The 27,524-nt window shown below is 34.9% G+C and overlaps 1 protein-coding gene across 1 annotated transcript; it reads right to left on the bottom strand.

Annotated features, from left to right (window-relative positions):
* LOC18599485 (TMV resistance protein N-like) lies at positions 1 to 26,933 on the bottom strand. Its single transcript, XM_088806474.1, is given in 8 exon segments — positions 1 to 637; positions 723 to 850; positions 2,573 to 3,014; positions 3,099 to 3,974; positions 4,058 to 4,393; positions 4,487 to 5,627; positions 25,932 to 26,462; positions 26,642 to 26,933. Coding segments are annotated over 7 exon segments (3,969 nt in total). The 5' UTR covers positions 26,423 to 26,462; positions 26,642 to 26,933; the 3' UTR covers positions 1 to 82.
* Positions 26,934 to 27,524: the final 591 nt, after the last annotated feature.

The following is a 27,524-nucleotide window of genomic DNA, read 5'->3' on the forward strand; positions in this document are numbered from 1 at the left end:
TTGATACGAGGGCATGAATGTTTTAGTTACAGTAAGAGGTACAGGAATTGTCCTGTTTGCTCCAACAAGATCTTACATGTAATTATTCTAATTTATCTAAATTCTGAATCCTGTAAAAAGTCCTTTGAGACTTGAACAAGTGGTGTACAAAAAGTGGGAAAAGCCAATAAGAATTTAAAGTTTTACTTTGCAAATGTTGATGACCAAAGTTGCATTTACGTAGAAGGTCATTATCCGGTTCATATATGAAATCAATGACACATCCCTTTACACATAAATCAGAAAATACTGTACAGCTCACTTGATCACCATCTTCCAATTCACCCATAAATCTCCAAGAACTTAACCAAAAAATATTATTCTTGACTTGAGGAATTCCGGTGAAACGTTTATAATAGATCCACTTATTATCTTTGGTCTTGTTGACAATCTCAATACGAGATAAAAAATCAAATATTTTATCGTCTTCAGCAACAAGAAAGGCCACCAAGTTTAGATAGCCAATATGTTGAGCGGGCCTTTGAGCCACTACAAATGAAACCTTGGTCCCGATAGCATAATGAGCATGATGCCCGTAACTACTCTCCAAAAGTTCGGATGTATCAAATATGCTAATTATCCCATAATCATATAACACCTGTAACAATATTGAATTAATTATAAATTATAAAAAGAAAAAAATAATAATAAACCGAAAACGTTAGAAAGGAGATCAAGGAAACCTTAGGGGAAGCAATCATTTTTGATTCCTCTAAATCATTGTCAATTTGCATTTTGATGTTTCCACTGGAGCCCAATTTGAGTAACTCTTCATCTTTAATCTCAATCTCCCTCCAAATATCTTCATTTTCTAAAAGATGAAAAAAATGGATATGTCATTATTATACAATTTTAATCATCAAATTCTATGTTTCCGTGAGTATTCTTGTATAAATAAATTGAATTTAGAAATACAACAAAAAAAAGCCTTTATAGGTACAATAGTACAGTGGTGCATGCAAAAAACAAATAAAGTTTAGAATTAAGATCCAACTTAAAATTAACATTAATATATTAAAAGAATGCCCCAACAATTAAGAATTTGAGACCCAATTAATTTAGAAGACTCAAGTTCAAATCATAGGAAAAAGGATAAGAATAGATGAGAAAGTGCTACATTTCATTTATGTAGCTTAAGATCATATATAAAAGTATATAGACAATATTATAAGTGAAGACAATATTATTTATGACTTATAAATAAGGGCATGCCCTTTTCCCAACTAGGTACTTTTTCTTAAAAGAACAATATCACAATAGTCAGATCTCAAAATAGATAATATCTTATAATCGTGTGCAGTCCAACAACTTTAGCATTAACAAATGGCTTCAAATTTGTTCATGAGACTCCCATACTCTAACCTTCAAAGAAAACACAATCTACTCTCAATTGGGGGTTTAATGTTGAGAGGAAAAGATTTCACTTTTTTTTTTTGAAAAGTTAGGTTCCACGTCTTTAAAGGCAAAAAATGGAATGTACCTTATAAATAAGGGCATGTTCCTTCACAATGTGCCTTCTTTTCAAAATGATAATATCACTAGGGTAGACCCCAAAAAGAACAATACCTTGTAACATGATGCAATCCAACAATCCTAACATCATCATTTCTTATTATATTTATGGCTATACTTAACATAAAGTGATTTATAAATTATATTGACCTAAAACAAGCATCTATTGGTGTTTATAGGTTAGACTAAGCCAAATTAACAATTCAAAAACTTAAGCTTGGGCAACAAGGCCTATTTATTATTTAAATATTAAAAATATTTTTGACATAATATCTAAAAAAGTCTTTAAACTATTCAAGAAAATTCAATAAATCTTTATACTTTTATAGCATTCAATCAAGTGCTTGTACTTTTATTTGAGTTAAATAAGTTTTTGTAATTAAAGATTGACTTAGTTAAAATGTCATTTATCATTCAATGTCACATGGCACGGACATGACATATTAACATGTCATAATTAATAATGATGCGGCATGTTGATATATTAAAATTGATGATGATGTGGCATAATCATATAGTCATATGATAATTTTCACCCTCCATATCAATATCATGTCAGTGCCATGTAGATATAAAATGACAAGTGATATTTTGACTAATGACAATTAATCAATTATTAATCATAAGGGCTTGTTTGACTCACCATAATAATATAAGAGTTTAATTAAACACAATAAAAAAAAAAGAGTTTACTTGATTTTTTTTGAATAGTTTAGGGACTTTTTTTAGCATTATACTAATATGTTTCTATTAATATTTTAAATAAATTTAAAAATTAAAAATAAAGAATACATATTTTTAATATATATCTTTCATTAGAATATATTTTAAAAGTTCTTGATTAGATATACTCCGATGCATATATGGTAGCTAAAAAATATCTTGTACTAATTTTTTTCCTCAAATATTCATAAATTAACATAAAAAATTTCCATGAAGAAAACAAGTTATAAATAAACTATATATATATAAAGTAAAGTCAAAAAAGGGTTCTTTTAAATACTATCACTTGCAATCGTACCTTGATAGCAAAGTCGAGAGTCATTTTCATGTATAGCCTTCTTCTCTGATACATATGTAACACCAAATTCTTTGATGTCTAAACCAGAAGATACTAATTTGCAGCTCACCAAATCGCCATTTTCCATCTGATAATCCTTTACTGGCCAGTGGATTAGCCATAAGATTGTGTTACTATTGGTTTCAGGAATTCCAATGAAACTTGAGACATAAAGCCACTTCAACTGCTTGGTCTCATTAGCAATATGCACAGATGGTGTAAATTCAAATATTTCATGGCTAACAAGAGAATAAACTACGCATAGGTTTAACCAACTAACTTTTTCACCAGGATTTTGTGACAAAGAAAAAGAAATTTTAGACCCTTCAGAGTGATGCTCAAACAAAATTGGAACCTCACTTCCAGAGACAAAACAGCTAGTTATGCCGCTATCATAAATTACCTGAGACATTGAAAATATTATTTATAAAAGTGTTGAATAATGTAAAATAAGAAATTAAAAAGTTTTTGTAGACTAAGAAAAAACCTGAGGGGTAGAGACCATTTTTGTGTCCGTAATATAGTTATAAATTTGCAATTCAATGCTTCTAATCGAGTTCATATTGAATAAGCTTTCAATCTGTTCCACTTCAAAGTTTTCAATTGGTTCCAACTTGAACACATCTTCAACCTCAGTTAGCTTTTCACAACCAAAGACAATACACTTTTTAAAATTTAATAAGCATGGTAGACTTGAAATAAACCTGATCAACGATTTAACCATTATCTTGGACAAACCACTTGTTGGAAGTTTTGGAAGCCATTGGAGCTCTTTGCAACAAGTCAGTAGAAGTTCGTCAAGCTTTGTAAGGCGGATAATGCTTTCAGGAAGGCTATGAATTGGGTTCCTACTTAAATTTAAGGATTTCAAGGAAGGTAAATAGCTCAAATCAACAGGCATAGCATCATCAGATAGTCTGCAATTTTCAAGACTCAACTTTACTAAAGAACATGGCAAAGATGCCCAAAAGAAACCCAACTCTTTGCTTCTTTTCAGTGATAGCCAAGACAACCACGAATTGGATTCATATATAGCAGTTCCATCTAAGCTAAGCACCCTTAATGATTTCATATTCTGCAAATCCCTTGGTACATCATCGAATGTTGAGCAACCAGATAGAATAAGCTCTTCCAAAGATTCTAACGAACCAATTGTCCTTGGAAGTTTCTTAAGACTTTTGCAACCTTTAAGGTTTAAAACAATAAGAGTCTTTATCTCACCAATGGATTGATCAACCTCAATCAACTTTATGTAGTGTTTTAGCATCAACCTTTGAAGACTATGAAGACCTGATAAGTTGAGGATTTTGAAAAGGCCATGAGAGTGACTGAGATTAAGGATCTTCAAATTTGGAAGAAAGTACTGTAAAAAAGGGAAAAAAACACTTAGCCATATAATTTTGTTTTTGCTTCCATAAAGTAAAGAGAAATTAGATAGTATCACACCTTTGTATCACTCCAAACATGTTTGAGGCTACTATTGCACATCTCAAGAACAACTAGCCTAGAAATATCTAAATTTGTAGAAAGATATTCTTGAGGAAACCCATGCCAACACAACCATATTAAGCTTCTCGGAAAGTCTTTGTAGTCTCTTTTAAGTTTTACATAATCCAACTGAAGTAGTTTAAGTCTCTGCATCTTTGCAAATGCTTCAATTTCTATATCTACCTCATTTGACATGAGAAATGGATATTTTGAATGATCTGCAATTGTCTTTCCATACTTCTCTTCCAGCAATCTTCGTAGGTCAATGGTCAGGCACGTGATTGTTTTTGTACCCTGTTGGAGAAAGAATAATTTAGTTAAAAAAAAGTACGACATAACAAAATATGTTGCATAAAAGAAAGTTGAAGAAAATGAAGTCTTTCTTACAATTTTCCCTCTCAATGCATCAAATGCATCCTTATGCCACAACCTGCTTCATTTCCCAAGGTCAGGAGATTCTTGACGAATAATGTTCCTTCCTATATCTTTAATCATTTGATGCATCATTAGTTTGTTTTTTTCATTAACAACCAAAAGAGACCTGTTCATGAGATTTTCAATACCAATTGTTGTATAGTAATCACAACCATCTAGAATTGTAGTTGTGTAATCTCTATCCTTCCCGACGAATACACAAGCTATGTCAAGGAATAGATTTTTATCATGATCATCTTGCAGGGAATCATAGCTTATTCTTAGAATCTTCTGAATTTTGCTATCAGGGATTGCTTTCAATTTCTCTAATGCATTTCTCCATGCGGTTATACTTTTACCAGACAAAGAAGAACCCAAAACTTGAAGAGCTAATGGAAGCCCACCACAGTGTTTCACTACACTTCTTGCATATTCCATATAACTGTCAATTGGATCATTTTGTCCGAATGCATACCGATTAAAAAGTTGAAGTGATTCATTGAAAGCTAATTCTTTTACCTCAAATACCTTGCACAATTCTCCATAACTTGATGATACTTCAAGATCAAACATCTGCCTAATAAAAGGATCACTTAGTAAACATCGATGCCTGCTAGTTATGATGATTTTACTTCCCAAGTGAAAAGGAATTTGCGCTCCAATTATTTTAGTTATTTTGTCTGAATCATCCACATCGTCTAAGACAAGAAGCACACGTCTACGACATATAGCTTCTTTGATCTTAGTGATTCCATCATCTGAATTATATATTTTGTTTACTTTTCCCTTAAGGATATCTGAAATAAGTTGTCTTTGCAAACGAACTAGACCATTGCGTTCTTCAGTAGTCTCTCTAACATCAGCAAGAAAACTGTAACCTTCAAATTTTTGAATGTTAAGATTGTAAACAACTTTGGCAATGGTTGTCTTCCCAATCCCTCTAATTCCACATATTGTTGCTATGCCAACCTTATTTGATCCATCTCCTAACCACCAATTAATGCATGTCACAAGAAAATCTATTCCAACTAAATAAGGAGGCACATATAAAGCAGTACGATGGAGTTTAGTTTGAACCTGTTTAATAATATCTTGAATGAATTGTGACTCATACCTACAAAATTTAAAATATATAAGTTATAGTATATTTTTGAAATATAACTTAGTAGGTGACATCTTGAAAATGGAGTAAAAATCCTTTAACTTGTTTGTTTAATCTTTAACTCATCTTACTTATGTTAAAATTCTCAAGTGTATCTTAATTCTTAAATATTAAGGGATACTTTTTTAAAAAATCTCATAAACTGTTTTATTTACTTCATTTAATAAGTTATTTTCTTCACATTAAAAGAAAAACTTACTTTCTTTATTGGTATTTTCTTTACGTTAAATATTTATTGTTTATTGAGTCAATATTTGGTTTCTTATTGTTTTGGTTAGATTAAGTTAAAAGTAAAATGTCAATAAAAGAGTGTTTTACTTGATGATGGATAGAATTTTATTGAAGAAGGATGAGATATTTTAGGAGGAATGATGCTATCCCTATAGATATACGTACAATGCATGTGATGTGATTTTAGTCAAGCGTCACACAAGCCAAAATAATACATAAAGCTTATTTCTCCAAATTCTTCTTTTTGTCCCACTTTGAATAAGTATTTTTCTTCCTTTCTGTTTTGATTTGGATACCAATCAAAATTAAGGATGGCAACAGAAAATTTCTGGTTCCAAACCCAACTCCACTTTATATTTTCTTATTCTAAACCCATTTGGTCTTGACATCGGGTTATAAATTTTAATACCCAACCTCAAGCCAAGAGAATTATAGTAAAATTTTTATAAATTAATCCTATTGAGACAACGAAAATTTATTAATTAATGGAGATATTATTGAATCGATAAATTAATAAATTTATAATTTTTATGTACTCTAGCATTTGGCTCATTAGTTGGTGCATTATACCTTTACTTAAAAAAGTAAGGTTCGAATCCCCCCTCCCCCAATTATAAAAAAAATTAATAATTTATATATTAATTAATAAAAAATTAATATCATCATGAGATTCTTTATTTTTTTTCTCAAAACATTAAACTTGATATATGTATTGTGTATTTTAATTATATGCAAATATAAATTATCATTATTCTATATATTTGTTTAAGCAAAATAAGTTCATAAATGAACTTTGTCTTATTAAATAGAAGTCATGAATCCATTCATTTTTGCAAACAAACTAAAGTTACATTCAATGTATACTTAATTAATATACTTCATGAACATTAAGTCAAGCATAAACTTCTAGGAAAAAAATATAAAACTAAACACAATGGTTTTTCATCTCAAAGGTGTAAAGAAATCAACAATAACAAATTAAATGCGTAAAGCATTGTGTGAATATAACATATAAAATCCAAATTGTACTCAAAAGCAATTGCAACAATGGATCTCAAAAACGTTGAACTTGTAAGTGAGCCAAGCAACAACATCAAATACGATCAAGAGGTCATCAGAGTATTTAATAGTCAATATCAATTTTCTTTTTTAATACGAGAACACTATATCAGAGCTTTTTAATGCATTAAGAAATGTTAGAGATGAGATCTAAGGAGTGTAGATACTGTAAAAAAAAAAAAGAAAAAGAAAAATTATAATTAATTAAAAATAAATGAAAAATAAACAAAAAAAAATAAGAGGAAAAAAAGAGAAAGAGGTACGATTGGCAGGGTGCGGATGCACCCTGCCAGCCACCACCCTCACCCTGTCAGACGCAAAAAATTCGCGTTTGGCAAGGTAGTGGGAGCGTGCCCCCTTCAACCTAGTATAAAGGGGGCATTGTAGCAACCGAGCAAGCGACAACCAGCAATGAAAAACCAGGAACCTAGAAGCCAAAAAAACAAGCAATCAAAAAACCCTATTCCCTAGCAGCCGAATACCACAACAAAAATTTTTCTCTACTCGATTACCAACAAAAACAACCACAAATCCTCAACCAAAAAAAAATAAAAAAATATGCCCTAGAAATCTAGCAGCCAAGAACCACAATCAACGATCAAAAAATACAAAAAAAAAACAATACAATGAAATCGGAGAATAGGAAGATGGTTGGCTTTTAGGATTTGCAGTATTTTTTGATGAGATTTGGAATGGGGGTTCTAGTGACTGGAGGTTAGGAAAGCTGTGGGTTTTTGCATTGCTGGTTGGGTGTTTGAGCTAGGTTTTTAAAGGAGATCGGCAAAAATCGATCATCGGGGGGCAGAGAGAGAGTGAAGAGGGAACGACGCTGCTTGTTGGGGAAAGTCGACCGTTGGGGGAGCGACACCGCCAGTTAGGGAGAGCCGATCGTTGAGGAGCGACGTCGTCGGTTGGGGAGAGCTGACGGTTGGGGAGCAACGCCGCCGGTTGGGGAGAGTCGACGGTTGGGTAGTAGCCGGCGGTTTGGTAGAGAGAAAGGAGAGAGTTTGGGTTTTAAAGAAAGAAACAAGAAGGAATAAATGAAGAAAGAAGGGAGAGAAGATAGTTTAAATACCTAGGGTTAGAAGCGTTAAACGACGTCATTTTGGGCACATCAAAGGCTGCTGAAAAAGGCACCGAAACGGTGCGTTTTGGAAGAGATCTGTCAGCTTTAGAATAGCAGATTGGATTGGAACAGGCTGGGTAGTTGGGTCAATTTGGCCCATAAAGGTAAATTTCTTATCATTTTCTTCAGAACTGTTGTGATTTGGGCTAGTCCATCTTGTTGATCCTTAGGATTATTGATTAATAATTATGTAAGATTAGGATTATATTATTTTAGTATAATATTTTTAAAATATATTATTTTTAGGATTAAGAAGATGATAAAAATAGAGAATTATAAATATATATAAATATTAATAAAAAAATATAATCAAGGAAATTTAAATGTAAGATAATATTTATTAAAAGAATTTTAGCTAAGGTAAGTGAAGTATATATATATATATATAAATGAATTGCAAATTGTGTTTCTAGAGAAATGTAGATGGAGATAAATAATGAATATAAAAATGAATGAAACAAATAAATGATAGGCTAAAAAATATATATAGATTAAATTAAAAAATTAGAAAATATTAGATTAATTATTAAAATAATTACAATAAAATAGTTATGAGAATCAATCTTAGAAAATTTAACTCTTAAAAAATACCATGATATTAATTACAAATAAAAAATACCATGATATTAATTACAAATATAATATACCGATGATGGGATGATTGGTCGAGACGCGAGAAGTCGTAATCCCGGGCCAATTTTTTCTAGGTTCGAAATTCGAATTAAGGCTCCACTAGTACGATGGGAGGGCTTCAATTTCAAAATCTCAAAATTTTTTATAAAAATAAAAATTAACACAAAATCATCAAAAAATAATAAATAAACAAATAATAGATAAAAAGGAAAAAAATGAAAAATAAATAAAATAAAACAATAATGATAATAATTCATATATGTATATAATAAATTTGTGAAAAGGTAATATCCATGACATTAAATAAATAGACAAATAATAAAAACTATTAATGAGGAAAACCCAAAGCACTAAATGATTTAAAATCAAGTATTAAATATCTAATGGTATAAGGTATAGATTAATAAATATTATGGAAAAATGATAAGATAAGAAATATGAAGGAATATATAGGAGAAACTTAGAGTATAAAAAAATAAAATATAGGAGAATAAAGAATAGAAAATACGATTATATGAAATAAAATGAAAATAATAATTAAATAATAAAAAATGACAAAAGAATAGATAATTGCATTAGCATAGCATATATAGATGTTGCATCATGCATATCATTGCATATAAATATTTATGTTTTCGAGTTTAAGCCCCGATGATGGGATCTTCTGAGAATCTTGCGAATGCGGGTATTCCTCGAAAAGTTCCCTAGGTGAAAAGATGTCCTCGGGTCCCACCAGTACAATGGGAGGGCTCAGGAAACATCTTTAATAAAAGACTTTTGCCCGAATTAGGTTCATCATGCATGAAAGTATTATTTTAAAAGAAAACGTAAGATGACCCTAATGACGGGATTTATTCGTCGAATTTGCGAAGGTGAATTTCTCGAATAATTCCCTAGGTGAGAGAATACCCCAGATCCCACCAGTATGATGGGCGGATCCAGGAGAATATCCTCGATAAAAGGTTATTCGTTCGACATATTTTTATCCCACGCCATGCATTTCATCTTGCCTCACATTTGCATTCCATTTTATGTTAAATAGGAGATAAAATAAGAGAATAATAACTAAGAAAATATAATGAAATTAAAAATTAAAGCCTAATAGGATAATCTAAAAATGGTACCGTTCATGGAACGGGCGTCCGGGGGTGCTAATCTTTCCCTGAGCGTAACCGTACTCCCGAACTTATATCTAAAAAAACGTAGACCAGTTTAAGGTTCTTTTCGGTGGGCTTAAAATTAATTTAAGGCTTCATCGATTAGAATTGAGTCAATAGGTGGCCAATCGCACCTAGTAAAAAAAGATTGGTGCCGACTCCTAGTTTTTTTTAGAATTTTCACTCGCGTCTGGCGATAGGGTTCTCGGACCTACACGTTACAACAGTTGGCAACTCCACTGGAGAATGCCGAGAGTCGAACCATTAAATAGTAATAGGTTATCCAAGGCTTTAAATAATTCGATGTTTCCTAAGTGTTGATGATTTGTTCTGCATATATTTGTTTAGTGCATTTGTTTATTTTGCATTTGTTACTTTATTGGTTTTAATAAATTGTGGGGATTTAGGATAGAGGGATGTGAGAATGTTACTCCAAACTCGATGTTTTCATTCACACATACAGCACATTTTGTATTCATGCATAAACCCTCCACCCAAGTTATGTCCTTTTTAGGAGGGAGTTTAGTAGCTACGCTCTCGTAAGGTGATAACCTCTACACGGGCTAGTGAAGACTCCCACTCAAATTGAACCTAGTCCGTTTGAAGCCTGTAATGGATGAGGATCGAGGTGCCTTACTAGTTCGCGTGGACAACAGTGAGGAACGATTTGGGAACCTTAACTCTGTCTATAAACCTCGCTCAGCATATAGAATACCAAGAGTAGCTTAACCCTAGGTAAGGTCATACCTGTGAGAATATACCCTATAAATAGGTACACATGAAGGAATTTCTTCCACTCCCTCTATTTTAAATTATGCCACGAGATAATAAAGTATCGTGGAGTAGACAGTAATACCCATGATATTACTTATTATTCTCTCATTATTTTTTTACACTCCACTCTTTCTACCATACTAACTTAAGTTTATTTTGCTTGTCATGTGCATGTTACATGTTCATTTGCATGCATCGTAATTGCATATAGGAGAAATATTGGCTACACAACATCCAACCTAAGAGATCCCGGTTACATCCATGGCATCATCATCAGCAGGTCCACTCAACATATACAGAAATGACTATGAGATAGAGTTACAGATGGGGCAGATTCAACAAGAAAAAGGAGACTGTTTGACTCAGGGACATATCCCAACTTTACCCGAGAGAGTTCACTTGGACCTTCAGCAGAATGACTTCACAGAGATGATAGGAATTTGGGAACAGTGGAGACGTGCTCACCAGACAATTTTCAGAGCAAGTATGGACACATTGCATGGCTCCTATATGTACCTCTTGATGACCAGATGCTCTGAGCCATCGTCCAGTTTTGGGATCCTTCATACCGTTGCTTTGTCTTTAACAAGGTGGACATGACCCCTACCATAGAAGAGTACTCATCTCTACTACGGATAGATCACATGCAGCCTGACAAGATCTATTGAAGGCCTCAGCAGACGGGACACCAACGAAAGTTGGCCAAGTTGCTAGAAATGACTACGGTAGAAGTGGATCAGCACTTGAAGAAGAAAGGAGACACAGAATGCCTTCCGTGGAGTTTTTTGAACGGATATATTAAAAACACATTGAGGATGAACAAGGCATCCTAGCTTTCGCAATGGCAATCTATGGTTTAGTGGTCTTCCCGAAGGTTCTAGGTCATGTGGAGGTATCAATCATAGATTTCTTTGATCAGGTGATAAGGAGCATCAACCCGGCTCCATCCATCTTAGCTGAAACCTTCAGATCCTTGAATTTTTGTTGGCGCAAAGGCGAGGGACGATTCATCGGATGTGCCCAACTCTTAACCGTATGGGTCAAAATCCATTTCGAATGCAAAGAGAATAAATTTCGAAAACCTTATCTGTTTGCAAGTTGCCCTATCCTTGAATTCTACGAAAATGTATGGCCCAACTGCAAGAGGAAAAAAGAGTGGATCGCGAATCTTTGGAGGTTAATGAGCGTTGAAGTAACTTGGAGAGCTCCATGGATGCCATGAATGCAAGTGATGTATAAATGCAGAGACAAGCCGCGGGTGCCGCTGATGGGACCATGGGGAGCCATTAGTTATGCACCAATAATGGTACGGAGACAATTCAGATCTGAGTAATTCGTGCCCATGACTCACTAGCTCAACCAGTTAGACTTTACATATGGAGAGTCAAAAACGCTAAAGAAAATTGAGGAAATTGCACAAGACTGGAAAAAAACGTGCCGAGTGGATTAAGGGAAGGTTACCGATGAAGTCGCCACAGGATATCATACTTGGCACGACCAAAGGGTGAAAGATGTCGTATGCCCTCTAAAAAATCCATCAAAATATCTCATAAACCCAAAACCTCAATATGTCCTACTAGAGAGCGAGTTGACAAGAAAAAGACTTGAAAAATAAATGATGAATATGAAGTGAAGACATGAGGATGAGCTAGAAGAAGTGAAGAAAGAGACGGCAAGAAAGGTATGGATGGCTTTGGAAGAGCAGGATGAGCGGCAAAGCAAGTTTGAGGAAGTGAACGTAGCAAATTCTTCTTTGATAACCAAAATGCAAGAACTCCAAAGTGCCAACAATGCTTTGCAGCACGAGGTACGAAGACAAGAATAAACTATCCAAGAGTTGAGAAATGACTGCGGCTTGTTGAAAACTGCCATGAAGGGCTACAAGGCACAGTATAAAGCAGTAAGGCAAGAGTATTTCCAAATGAGGGAAAGAAATGATTCGTGCACATAAAGCCTTCAAAGGAAAGAAGCTGAAATGCGATGGATACTGAGACAGATGAGAGAAGTGGCATTTAGAGAGCGAGTAATGGCAGATAAGACCGAAGAACTCAGGCGAGAGATTCTTCCAAAGGATGAATTGAGTGAGCGGTTGATCGATCACCTTAAGATGGTTAGGGACCAATATGACAAAGTTGGTTTTTCCTTTTGGTAGTTATGTAATAGTTTTAGACAATGATGTAATCGGATATTTCAGTTCTATGGATATGGATTTTCTTATGGTAAATGTTGGATGGCCAATATTTTTCCTATTTTTCTTCTTCTTTTCAAGCACATTTCACTTGCATCATAGTTGCATGATTCATATAAATAATAACAAATGACAATGTATTCATCAACATAAAATTCTAACTTATCCATTTGACCCATAAAGAACAAAATTCCAAAGAAACGAACCCTACACAGATACAACACAAGAGCTCGCTCTAAGATCATGGGGGACAAACAGTCGGAGAGAATGGACAAGATCGAAAAGAAACAAGAAAAGATCATGGGTCAGTTGTCAAAGATTTTGGAGTTGATGTCGACAGATAAAGGGAAAAGAGTGGCGGGGAGTTCTGGTGTGCCAGAAGATGTTTAACAGACAAAAGCCAATACGGACCCCGTATATCCACCAGGATTCACACCACCCCCGACAAGGAATGCGTCTATCCCCATGCATTGATAGGACAATATCCGTTCTTTGGGATGCTAGTGCCTACAGGGCCACCACCGACTTATGCCCAATATAGGCCAATTAGAGGGGTAAATCCTTCAGACCCCATCTCTGTACCTGATCTGGACAATCCGAAGGAATAAGAGAAGCTCAAGTGTGGATCCGTTGAATCAAAAGACAATCCTGATACCCACCAAAAATTTAACCTTTTTGAGGAGAGACTACACATGATAGAAGGAATAGGAATGTATTGCTCTATGGATGCAATCGAACATCTGTCTCGTTCTAGATGTGGTTATACCCCCGAAATTTAAAGTTTCAGACTTTGAAAAGTATGATGGAACCAAGTGCCCGGTCACATACATCACCATGTATTGCAGAAGGATGGCTGCATATGCCTATGATGACAAGCTCTTAATACATTGCTTCTAAGATAGCCTCACTGGTGTTGCAGCAAAGTGGTATGTCCAACTGGACTGCAATCGAATCCATACATGGAAGGACTTTGCTCGGGCGTTTGTAGCTCAGTATAAGCATGTTACAAATATGGCTATGGATGGCCTTTTTTTACAAAACATGGAAAAGAAACCCACTGAAAGCTTCAAAGAATATGCTTAAAAATGGAAGAATATGGCTTCTCAAGTTCAGCCACCATTGATTGAGAAAGAGACCACCGTGATGTTCGTTAACATTCTGCGAGCCCCTTACTATGAACGATTGGTCGATAGTGCCACAAAGAACTTCACTGATATGGTGATTTCAGGAAAGATGATAGAGACTGCCATTAAACAAGGGAAAATAGAAGGAGGTGATGCAGTACACACGAAAAAAGGGAGAACTTTTAAGAAGAATGAAGGAGAAGCCCAAGACATCACTTCAGGACAACCCTAAGAAGGAAGCTACAACCCTTACCAGCCATATCCACCATACCCCTATTACCCAGTTGTGAATAACACTTCATAAAGCCCATACCTATATCCATCCATGCTAAATGCCTTTTCTAACTTGTACCCATATGCTCCCATCCAACGGACACCTTACCCCATAAATATCCACCCACCTACTTTCACACTCGTTACAGCTTCAACCACACAACAAACAATACCTTCAAACAACCATACTGCCGGTGAATCAAAAGGATGGCGAAACAAGTAAGAAAAATTATAGTTTGATCCAATCCCAATCCCATATGCTAAACTCTTCACTCAGTTAGTTGCAAACCATCTGGTGGCACCTTTATACATAGAGCCATTAAAACCTCCATTCCCGAGATGGTATGACGCTTTCGCCCATTGTGATTATCATTATGAAATCAAAAGTCACTTGATCGAGAATTGTACAACGTTCAAACATAAGGTGCAAGGGTTGATCAAGGCAGGAATCCTGAATTTTGAAAAAAAGCCAGAACAGAATATTAACAATAACCCACTGCCAAATCATGTTGGGGCAGAGGTAAATGCAATCGAAAAAAAGGTGTATGTTAAAAGGAACATTCGGGAAGTAGAAACCCTCATGGAGAAAGTGTTAGAAGCCTTGATAAAGGCCAATATGCTTGAAGTTTGGCCGAAATGTCCTAACATGAATGACTCGAGAGATATCCGAGGACCATACCACTTATATCACAAGGGATGTGTGGGGCATTTAATTCAAGATTGTAGTTCTTTCCGGAAGGAAGTGCAAAGGATGATGGACGAATTAAGGATTAAATTCTACATGGAAGCCTTAGGGCAAACAGTAAACATGATGGCTAAAGATTCCACTCACCCAACGAAGATAAAACCTTTAACCATTTTCTATGAACCAAGAGGAGAGTCTGTGGAAGACAGAACCCATGCCAAAATGACCATCGAAGTCCTTAAACCTTTCCCCTACAAGATGGTAAAGCTGTCCCGTGAAACTACAATTGCAATGTACAAGTTTCAAATACGAGAAAATGGATGGCCGAATCTCAAGGTAATGCTGCAAATATAATTGGTGTTGGGAAAATTACCTGCAGCGGACGTTGCTATACACCAGAGGCATTAAAGAATCTCAGGAAGAAGAAGGGAAAAGGAAAAGAGCAAAATTAGAGAGAAAAAAAAGTGCAATATCAAGAATCGACAGATGGCTCAAAGGGACCGGTGATGGAAAAAGAAGCTGCAGAGTTCCTCAAGTTCATCAAACACAGTGAGTACAATGTAGTCGAGCAATTAAACAGGTTGCTTGTTGTATCTCACTATTATCATTGCTCCTTAGCTCAGAACCACATAGGAACTCTTTGATGAGGATTCTGAACCAAGCATATGTGGATCACAACATTTCAGCTGAAAATTTGGACTACATCATTGGAAACATTTCAGTGGGTAACATAATATCCTTTAGCGATGAAGAAATCCTTTCTGGAGGTAGGGGAAACTACAAAGCCTTGCATATCACTACCAAGTGTAAAAGCTATACCGTCACAAAAGTGCTGCTTGATAACGGATCATCCTTGAATATGATGCTCATGAGGACCTTGGCCCGCTTACCTATCGACATGTCTTACATGAGAAAGAGCCAGATGATTGTGAGAGCCTTTGATGGGACAAGGAGAGAAGTAGTGAGGGATATTTAGATACCGATAGAAATTGGCCCGTGTACCTTTACCATTGAATTCCAGGTTATGGATATCGCTCCTTCATACAATTATTTGTTAGGAAGACCTTGGATCCACTTGGCTGGGGCCATACCTTTATCGCTTCACCAAAAGGTCAAGTTCATCGTGGATGGGAAGATTGTATGTGTTAACCGGGAAGAAGACTTACTCATAAGCAAGCCAGCGGATACTCCTTACATGGAAGCGACAGAAAAAGTGCCTGAATGTTTCTTTCGATCTTTCGAGTTTGTTAACACCACATATGTTGGAAAAGGAATCACACCACCCATTCCGAGGCTTTCTAAAACCACCAATATGGCTGTCAGTCAAATAGTAGAAAAAGGATATCGAGCGAAGGTAGGACTGAGAAGAGAACTGCAAGGCATTAAAAGGCCAATACGTGCTACCAAAAATGAAGAAAGGTTTAGCCTGGGATATAAGCCGACCAAGAAGGAAAGAGAAGAAATGATAGCCGAAAGAAGAAGGGAAAGGTTGGCTCACTTTAAGGGGCACATGTTAGAAAATCATAGAGTGAAATATCTTCATCCCTACGAGATATTTCGGTCCGGAGGCTGCATCTTTCCTGAATCACTCACCATTGGGAGCCGAGAATCAGTGTCAGCATTAGGGGAAACCTTTTCTGATTTATCAATATGTGTAACGGAGGAAGATGAAGAACAGCTAGGAAATGTGGAGGGGATCCTTACTACATACCTTAGACCACCCGAGCTGAAGTTGAGCAGTTGGACCACAATGAGTTTACCAGTCACTTGTGATTCAATTTCAAAGTAATGCAAACTAAACATCTGTGCTTATGCCCAAGAGCATTGAAAATTTTATGTATCGGGCTTTTTATCATTTATCATTCCAATAAATTGACATGCGTAGTGCATTTCTCATATCTCCCCTCATGATTCACCATTTCCATTCTTGTCATCTCATCCCTTTATTTTAACTGTTTATCTATACAATAGCTCTACATCTTTCAATTCCCTTTACCTTTCAGGATTCCAAATAATGAATGTGAAGATGATAATGACAGTGGTTTTGAGGTTAATTTTGAAAAAGGTACAAGTGTCAGTGAACTTGACAATACGAAAAACGTGGAGGATTATGATTTAACTCCGGACTTGTTAAGACTAGTAGAACAGGAGGGGAGACAAATTGTCTCACATCAAGAGACACTTGAAATGATTAATATAGGAAATGAAGATAATAAGAAAGAAGTTAGAATTGGTCCGATGTTGATGCCGATTGAAAAAGAAAAACTAATAAAGCTACTCCATGAATATGTAGATGTGTTTGCATGGTCCTATCAAGATATGCCAGGACTCAATACAGACATTGTAGCCCATAAACTGCCATTGTAACCCGAATGCAAACCAATTAACCAAAAGTTGAGAAGAATGAAACCTGAAATGCTATTGAAAATTAAGGAAGAGGTGAAAAAGCAGTTTGATGCAGGATTCTTGGAAGTAGCTAAATACCTTGAATAGGTCGCAAATATTGTCCTAGTGCCTAAAAAAGATGGGAAAGTAAGAATGTGTGTGGACTATCGAGATTTGAATAGGGCTAGCCCAAAAGATAATTTTTCTTTGCCTCACATCGACACCCTCGTTGACAATACTGCTCGTCATTCCATGTTTTCCTTTATGGATGGTTTTTCAGGGTATAACCAAATTAAGATGGCACTAGAGGACAGAGAAAAAACTACCTTCATAACTAAGTGGGGGACCTTTTGTTATAAGGTAATGCCATTTGGTTTGAAGAATGTTGGGGTAACTTATCAACGAGCCATGGTGACTCTTTTCCATGACATGATGCACAGAGAGGTTGAGATGTATGTGGATGATATGATTATAAAAGCTCGCAAAACAGAAGACCATGCGACCAATCTTGAAAGGTTATTTAAGAGGTTACGGAAGTTTCAGCTCAGATTAAATCCAGCAAAGTGCACTTTTGTGGTCACTTCAGGAAAGTTACTTGGTTTCGTCGTCAGTGAAAGAGGAATAGAAGTTGACCCAGATAAGGTTCAAGCAATCCGTGATTTGCCTCCTCCCAAAATGCAAAAAGAAGTTAGAGGATTCTTGGGAAGGTTAAATTATATAGCCCGGTTCATATCACAACTCACACTCAAATGTGACCTTCGCAAACACAATCCTGAGGCATGGTACGAGGAGTGCCAAGTTGCTTTTGACAAGGTTAAAGAATATCTATTGAGTCCACCAGTGTTGGTACCACTTGTGGCCGGGAGACCCCTCATTTTGTACCTAACAGTAAATGAAGGATCCATGGGATATGTGTTCGGACAGCATGATGAAACAGGTAAGAAAGAAAGAGTAGTTTACTACTTGAGTAAAAAGTTCACTGAGTACGAGTCCAAGTATTCCTCGTTGGAAAAAATGTGTTGTGCTTTAGCATGGACGGCAAATCGACTTAAGCAGTACATGCTATATCATACCACTTGGCTCATTGCGAAGTTGGATCCTATTAAATACATCTTCGAGAAACCATCCTTATCAGGTAGAGTGGCAAGATGGCAAGTGTTGTTATCTGAATATGATATTGTATATGTGTCCCAAAAAGCTATCAAAAGAAGTGCAATCGTAGATTTTCTGACAGAAATGGTGGAGAAGGATTATGAACCAATGGAGTTTTAGTTCCCCGATGAGGACCTGATGTCGGTTTGTCAAACAAATGAGAAGGAATCAAAGGAGAAAGAGAATTGGAAGATGTTTTTCGACAGAGCTTCGAATGCCTTGGGGCATGGCATAGGGGTCATGTTAATGTCACCAGAAGGAGATCATTATCCCGTCATAGCTAAACTCAACTTCTATTGCACCAATAATTTGGCTGAATATGAAGCTTGTGTCATGGGTCTTCAGGCAGCGATCGAGAGGAAAATTCACGTTTTGGAAGTGTATGAGGATTTTGCTTTGGTCATTTATCAGTTGCGAGGAGAATGGGAGACACACGACTCCAAGTTAGTCCAGTATCATAAGTATATTTCAAAGCTGATTAAAAATTTTAATAAGATTTGCTTCACCCATTTGCCCCGATAGGAGAACCAAATGGCGGATGCATTAGCCATACTGGTAGTAATGTTCAAAGTTGGTACCGATGTCAAGATTCAACCCATCATGATTAATCTTCGAGAGTGCCCTGCACATTGCTCTAGTGTAGAGGAAGAAGTAGATGGGAAACCGTGGTATCATGATATTATGCATTATCTCAAGTTTCAGCAGTATCTGGAACAAAGCTTAAAAAATGATAAGAAAACCATTAGAAGGTTGGCAATGAATTTCTTCTTGGATTAGGACATCTTGTACAAGAAAAGTAAGGATCAAGTGCTTTTGAGATGTGTGGATTCAACCGAAGATAGGAGAATAGTTGAGGAAATCCACAAAGGAATTTGTGGGGCACATGCAAGTGGGCATATGTTGGCAAGACAGGTCATGAGAGCAGGGTATTACTAGCTCACGTTAGAAACGGATTGTATAGATTTCGCTTGAAAGTGTCACAAGTGTCAGATATACGCAGACAGAATCTACACTCTTGCAAATTCACTGAATGTATTAACATCACCGTGGCCATTCTCAATGTGGGGCATGGATGTGATTGGGTTAATAACCCCAAAGGCTTCAAATGGGCATCAGTTTATTCTGGTGGCAATTGACTACTTCACTAAGTGGGTAAAAGCAGCGTCTTATGCTAATGTGACCCAGAAAGTGGTATGTAAGTTCATCCAAAAAGAAATAATATGCCGTTATGGTCTCCTGGAAAGGATCATCGCAGATAACGCTAGTAACCTCAATGGTTCAATGATGAAAGAGGTTTGTGCCAAGTTCAAGATCAAACATCACAATTCAGCGCCTTATCTCCCAAAAATGAATGGAGCGGTAGAAGCAGCCAATAAGAACATCAAAAGGATAATTGACAAGATGATAGATGTATACAAAGATTGGCATGAGAAGTTACCCTTTGCTTTGCATGCTTATCGCACAACTATCCGAACTTCGACGGGAGCTACGCCATTCTCTTTGGTATATGGGATGGAAACAGTTTTACCAATCGAAGTAGAAATCCCTTCCCTAAGGGTCCTTAAAGAAGTACAGTTGGAAGAAGCCAAAAGGGTTAACGCTCGTTATGAGCAACTGAATCTCATAGAAGAAAAAAGGTTGACGGCACTTTGCCATGGGCAATTATATCAAAAGAGAATGATGAGGGCATATGGCAAGAAAGTACATCCTCCTCAGTTCCAAGAGAGAGAGTTAGTATTGAAAAGAATTCTTCCGAACCAGCAGGATCCTCGCGGGAAATGGACGCCGAATTAGGAAAGACCATTTGTGGTGAAAAAAGCTTTTTTAGGAGGAGCACTAAATTTGGCAGAGATGGACGAAAGGGAGTTTTCCAACCTAGTGAATGTCGATGTTGTCAAGAAATATTTTGAGTAAAAAAATTAAAAAAAAAATTTCAAGTTGAAAACCTGAAAATGCGGCTTGAGTATGGGAGATGTGTTTAGGACGAAAACCCGAAAGGGCGATCTAGACAAAAAGGAGGTCTAAGTACTACAAGGGCTTAACACAGAAAGGGTAAAAATCATGATCCGAGATGTTCAGACAAAAGACAAGGGAACTGAAGCTTGTGTCTGCTTTGAGATAAAATTTTGAGGTTACTGTCAATATCTATCGAAACAATCATTAAGAAAAAACTGTATCTCTTTTGTATGAATTGGTTTTCTCCTGTTCCTTGTCATTATGCCTGATTGTAGAAACTTCCCTTTTTTCTAATGAAAAGTAGCCCTTCTGCTCCCAACATTGTCATCATTTCCATTCTACCAAGAGATGAGATATGAGTACATTGCATTGCATTTGTCATAAAATTGGAATGATATTTAATAAAGAGCATGATAAAGTACGAAATGTTTGCAATATTTTGAAAAATGATCGTAATTGATGGGGAATGAAATGGAGTCTGGTAATGTAAAAAAGAAAGAGAAAAGACTAAGAAAAGAGAGAAAGAAATGGAAATAGCAACAGAATGGATAACAGTAAAAAATGTGAAGAATGATTAGACCATGCATATGATAGAGGAAGAAAACAGTTGTGAGCAATGAATTGGGGAAGACAAGAGATCGGAAGCGTGATCAGTTCATCCCCCATTGATCAAAGAGAAAACTCTAAACCACCAAAAACAAAACAACTAATGAAGATGATTAGGATATTTAAATTGCCATGTTCAAAGTTTTAAAACAACTGAAAAAGAGGAAAATCCATCTTTAAAGTCGTAGTGCCTCAGATGAAGAATTGATTTTTCACCACATCAAAAAAGAAAAAAGGTTTCGTTTCCTCAATTTTGAGGAGTTCATTTTTAGAAGTTTCGTTGCCTCAAGCTTTGAGGAGTTCATTTTAAAAGTTTCGTTGCCTCAGTTTTGAGGAGTTTAATTTCAAAAGTTTTGTTGCCTCAGTTTTGAGGAGTTCATTTTTAAAAGTGTCATTGCCTCAACTTTAAGGAGTTCATTTTTAAAAGTTTCGTTGCCTCAGCCTTAAGGAGTTCATTTTTAAAAGTCTCGTTGCCTCAACTTTGAGGAGTTCATTTAAAGAAGTTTCATTACCTCAGCTTTGAGGAGTTCATTTTTTAAAGTTTCGTTGCCTCAGCCTTGAGGAGTTCATTTTTAAAAGTTTCGTTGCCTCAGCTTTGAGTTTATTTTTAAAGTTTCATTTGCCTTAATTTTGAGGAGTTTATTCTTAAAAGTGTCATTACCTCAATCTTGATAAGTTCATTTAAAAAAAAAAACAAAAAAACAAAAACAAAAAAAATGTAAAAAAACAAAAAATAAAAAAAAACTAAACTTGGTAAGAGAATTAAAGAATTAGTCAAATACAGTGTCTACATCTTTGCACTATTTCGGATTTTCGAAATACGCAAAGAGGGGCAGCTGTAGACACTGTAAAAAAAAAGAAAAATCATAATTAATTAAAAATAAATGAAAAATAAACAAAAAAAAAAGAGGAAAAAAGGAGAGAGAGGTACATCTGGCAGGGTAGTGGGAGCATGCCCCCTTCAACCCAGTATAAAGGGGGCATTATAGTAACCGAGCAAGCGACAAAAAAACAAGCAATCAAAAAACCATATTCCCTAACAGCCGAATACCACAACAAAAATTTTTCTCTACTCGTCTACTAGCAGAAACAGCCACAAATCCTCAACAAAAAAAAATCAAAAAATATGCCCTAGAAATCTAGCAGCCAAAAACCACAATCAACGATCAAAAAATACCAAAAAAAATAATACAATGAAATCGGAGAATAAGAAAATGGTTGGTTTTTAGGATTTACAGTATTTTTTGATGAGATTTGGAGGGGGGGTTCTGGTGACTGGAGGTTAGGAAAGCTGTGGGTTTTTTCATTGCCGGTTGGGTGTTTGAGCTGGGTTTTTAAAGGAGACCTACAAAAGTCGATCATCTGCAGGTAGAGAAAGAGTGAAGAGGGAACGATGTCGCCGGTTGGGGAGAGCCGATCGTTGGGGAGCGACACCGCCTGTTGGGGAGAGCCGATCTTTGGGGAGCGACGTCGCTAGTTGGGGAGAGCCGACCGTTGGGGAGCGACGCCATCGGTTAGGGAGAGCCGACCGTTGGGTAGTGGCCGGCGGTTTGGTAGAGAGAAGGGAGAGAGTCTAGGTTTTAGAGAGAGAAACAAGAAGGAAGCAATGAAGAAAGAAGGGAGAGACGAGAGTTTAAATACCTAAGGTTAGAAGCGTTAAACGACGTCATTTTGGGCACATCAAGGGCTGCTGAACAAGGCACCGAAACGGTGCGTTTTGGAAGAGATATGCGGACTTTAGAATAGCAGATTGGACTGGACCAAGCTGGGTAGTTGGGTCAATTTGGCCCATAAAGGTAAATTCCTTATCATTTTCTTCAGAACTGTTGTGATTTGGGCTAGTCCATCTTGTTGATCTTTAGGATTATTGATTAATAATTATGTAGGATTAGGATTATATTATTTTAGTATAATATTTTAAAATATATTATTTTTAGGATTAAGAAGATGATAAAAATATAGAATTATAAATATATATAAATATTAATAAAAAATATAAGCAAGGAAATTTAAATGTAAGATAATATTTATTAAAAGAATTTTAGCTAAGGTAAGTGAAGTATATATATATATAAAAAAAATCAATTGCAAATTGGGATGTGTTTCCAGAGAAATGTAGATGGAGATAAATAATGAATATAAAAATGAATGAAACAAATAAATGATAGGCTAAAAAATATATATAGATTAAATTAAAAAATTAGAAAATATTAGATTAATTATTAAAATAATTACAATCAAATAGTTATGAGAATCAATCTTAGAAAATTTAACTCTTAAAAAATACCATGATATTAATTACAAATAAAAAAATACCATGATATTGATTACAAATATAATATACCGATGATGGGATGATTGGTCGGGACGCGAGAAGTCACAATCCCGGGTCAATTTTTTCTAGGTTTGGAATTCGAATTAAGGCTCCACCAGTATGATGGGAGGGCCTCGATTTCGAAATCCCGAAATTTTTTATAAAAATAAAAATTAACAACACAAAATCATCAAAAAATAATAAATAAACAAATAATAGATAAAAAGGAAAAAAATGAAAAATAAATAAAATAAAACAATAATGATAATAATTCATATATGTATATAATAAATTTATGAAAAGGTAATATCCATGACATTAAATAAATAGACAAATAATAAAAACTATTAACGAGGAAAACCCAAAGCACTAAATGATTTAAAATCAAGTATTAAATATCTAATGGTATAAGGTATAGATTAATAAATATTATGTAAAAATGATAAGATAAGAAATATGAAGGAATATATAGGAGAAACTTAGAGTATAAAAAAATAAAATATAGGAGAATAAAGAATAAAAAATACGATTATATGAAATAAAATGAAAATAATAATTAAATAATAAAAAAATGACAAAAGAATAGATAATTGCATTAACATTGCATATATATATGTTGCATCATGCATATCATTGCATATAAATATTTCTGTTTTCGAGTTTAAGCCTCGATGATGGGATCTTTCAAGAATCTTGCGAAGGCAGGTATTCCTCGAAAAGTTTTCTAGGTGAAAAGATGTCCTCGAGTCTCACCAATACGATGGGAGGACTCGAGAAACATCTTTAATAAAAAGTTTTTGCCCGAATTAGGTTCATCATGCACGAAAGTATTATTTTAAAAGAAAACGTATGATGACCCCGATGGCAGGATTTGTTCGTCGAATTTACGAAGGTAAATTTCTCAAATAATTCGCTAAGTGAGAGAATACCCCAGATCCCACTAGTATGATGGGCGGATCCGGGAGAATATCCTCGATAAAAGGTTATTCATCCGACATATTTTTATCCCACGCCATGCATTTCATCTTGCCTCACATTTACATTCCATTTTAGGTTAAATAAGAGATAAAATAAGAGAATAATAACTAAGAAAATATAATAAAATTAAAAATTAAAGCCTGATAGGATAATCTAAAAATGGTACCGTTCATGGAACCGGCGTCCCGGGGGTGCTAATCCTTCCCCTAACGTAACCGTACTCTCGAACTTAGATCTAAAAAAATGTAGACCAGTTTAAGGTTCTTTTCGGTGGGCTTAAAATTAATTTAAGGCTTCATCGATTAGAATCGAGTCAATAGGTGGCCAATCGCACCTAGTAAAAAAAGATTGATGGCGACTCTTAGTTTTTTTTTAAATTTTCACTCGCGTCTGGCGGTCGGGTTCTCGGACCCGCACGTTACGACAAGGAGATATTAATTTCAAGGAGAAACAAATAATATTGGAGTCATATTTTACCAAGGCTTCATAATTGAATCATGTATATATATAATTTTGATGTATAAAGAGATTATTAATTTATATATCAAGTGGGACGTATGTATTTTTTAAAAAATATATTATCTTATAAATTTAACAAATCATTAATTTACCACATTGATTTTATGTCGAGATCGACAAAAAATAATATTTAATCAAAATTATTAATTTATTGAGTATTAATTTATCGAAGTTTTATTGTATATAGCCTACGTTCAACTCAACATTTGTTTTTTATATTATTTTAGTTTAATTTTAATGTAAATTACATCTTAATTACTTTAAATATATTATATTTTTATGTTGATATCTCTAATTAATACTAAATATAAATAAACTAATAAGCTATAAATATAACTATAAATATAAAATATTAATATTTTTTATATTTACCTCAAGACGGAAACCCTAAACTGGACCCAACCTCGACCCTATTTTTTTAATCGTAAAACCCGACCCAACTAGCCTTAGCCCCCAGTTGCCAAACAAAGAACCCACCCTACAGGGTCGGGACAAGACCAAACCCGTCAAGTACCGGATTTTTGCGATCCTTAATTTTTCTCTAGTTCTTTTGTTTGGTTTCTATTTTTTATGATAAATGTTGGTCCCTATTTTAATAGTACAGAATTTAAGAAAAGTGTGTTGGTTTCAGTAAATTACATCTTTATTCCTAGTCATTATAACCTTTTGTTCTTGTGAAATTTATATATAGAATATACTAATAGGAATGTCAACTTAGAAGTGAATGAACTTTTTTAGTTATGAAAATAACAATTTGAGAAATTAAAAAAAAAATGGGCCAGTCATTTCATGACTCATGAGGTAGATGGAGTAATTATTTTTCACTAGATTGATGCTTTTACTTGATTATATCCGATAGCCCTATAAATCAAAATCAAGTATAAAATTCAATGTTTAGCACTATATCTGTACGGGGCTAAGGAAGAGAATATTTAGACTTTGAACTTAAACCTCAATTGGGAGACTAATATTCCTTTACCAAGTCAAAGAAACATTAAAATATTCAACCACGTAATGAAAAAATTATCATGAAATTATGGGCATATATAAGATTGCAACTTGTAAGAAGGGATCAAATAGTTTAAAACTTGCTTACCTATCTTGAAGAAGCATGCCTCCCAAATCCGCAACTTCTCTTAAAGCAGCCCTCCATCTTTGTACCATGTCCATCTCAGACTTGAAGCTCTTTTCATGTCTAGCAAACGCTTCTGCAAAACTCCCTGTCTGCTTCTTGACTTGAGATGGATTCACGTCATAGAAAATTGGCAAAACAATGTGTTTGGAGAATTTTCTATGTTCCATTATCTTTACAAGTTCATTAAGACACCATGTTGATGAGGCATAATTCTTGGAGAGGATAATGATAGATATTTTTGACTCATATATTGCTCTTTCAATTTTGTCTCTTATCTTCTCTCCTCTCTCAATTTTATCATCATCCCTAAATGTGTGAATCCCTACATGCACCAAAGCCATGTAAAGGTGATTTGTAAAATTCTTACGCGTATCTGCACCTCTAAAACTCAAAAATACATCGTAAGGGCATCGAGAAATGGACAAAGACTCTTCAACCATCGAAACAGTCATTGAAGAAGAACACGAGAATTTATATCGGTTGATGAGGCACCTAAAATAATGTAGAACAACTTAATTACGCCATCAAAGGAAAGAATTTAATAAAAAATAGGAAGGCCTTATATATAACCAAGATCAAAGAATTAAAAATAAGTAGTTATACAAGTTAAAGCTAAAGTTAGGATTAAAGATCATAATTAAGCTGGTAAATGACTTTAGACAAGACAGTACCCTGCTAACAGCTTTTCGTTGCACTTGTACCCTCTATGAAGAGAAAGTGGATTGTAAAACCAGAAATAGATAACTTTTGCCTTTTTTTTAATAGATATTAGAGAGGATGTGTTCTTGTGAACTAAGAACAGTAAGTCCCAGCACTACAACCCTTCTTATACTTAAAAGTTGATATGATAAAGCCCTTTCTGATGTATATTTATTTTCGTTGGTTGTAATTTTCAGCTGACTTTTCACACCGTTGAACAAAAGAGTTGAACTTAAGGCAAAATATCATGATTCATTTTTTGTTCATGACCAAGACTGTGGGATTGTTATGATCCCACAAATTGTGGAGTTTGAATTGGAGTAGAAAGTTGTCTGTTATATTTAAATAAACATGGATTTAAGTGGGTGTTTGGTGGAGATTAGGTTGGTGTGCTGATAAAGTTGGTGGAACAACCAATTTTTTTTTTTTTTCGAACATGGCTATATGCAGACATCAATTATTGGCCCGCAAAATGTGGATTAGTGGTTTGTTTTTGGCCAATATTGAATAGCGGTTTAAAGGAATTTGAACACGTATGTAACGGAGGTAGGGTGGTGTTTTGAGTTTACTTGAAAGCTTGTTATTGAGATAAGCTAAGAGGAATTTAATTTTTTGCTTTTTTTATTTTTGTCATTATTTAACTTAAAGGGATAATATTTTATTTGATGTTTAAAAAATTAAATCATTGAAAATTTTAATTTTCTCTAACTTTAAATTTTTCAATAGTTTCTCAAAGATCCTTTTATATTGCTACTATTAATTAAAAAGTACATTTCGCAACCAAAGTAAAATTTCTTGAAAGAATTAAAAAGTTCAAATTTTAAATTTATAAATAAAAAATGCATGCATAATCTT

This window comes from Theobroma cacao, chromosome 5, assembly GCF_053813885.1.
Source record: "Theobroma cacao isolate CCN51 chromosome 5, ASM5381388v1, whole genome shotgun sequence".
Classification (NCBI taxonomy): domain Eukaryota; kingdom Viridiplantae; phylum Streptophyta; class Magnoliopsida; order Malvales; family Malvaceae; genus Theobroma; species Theobroma cacao.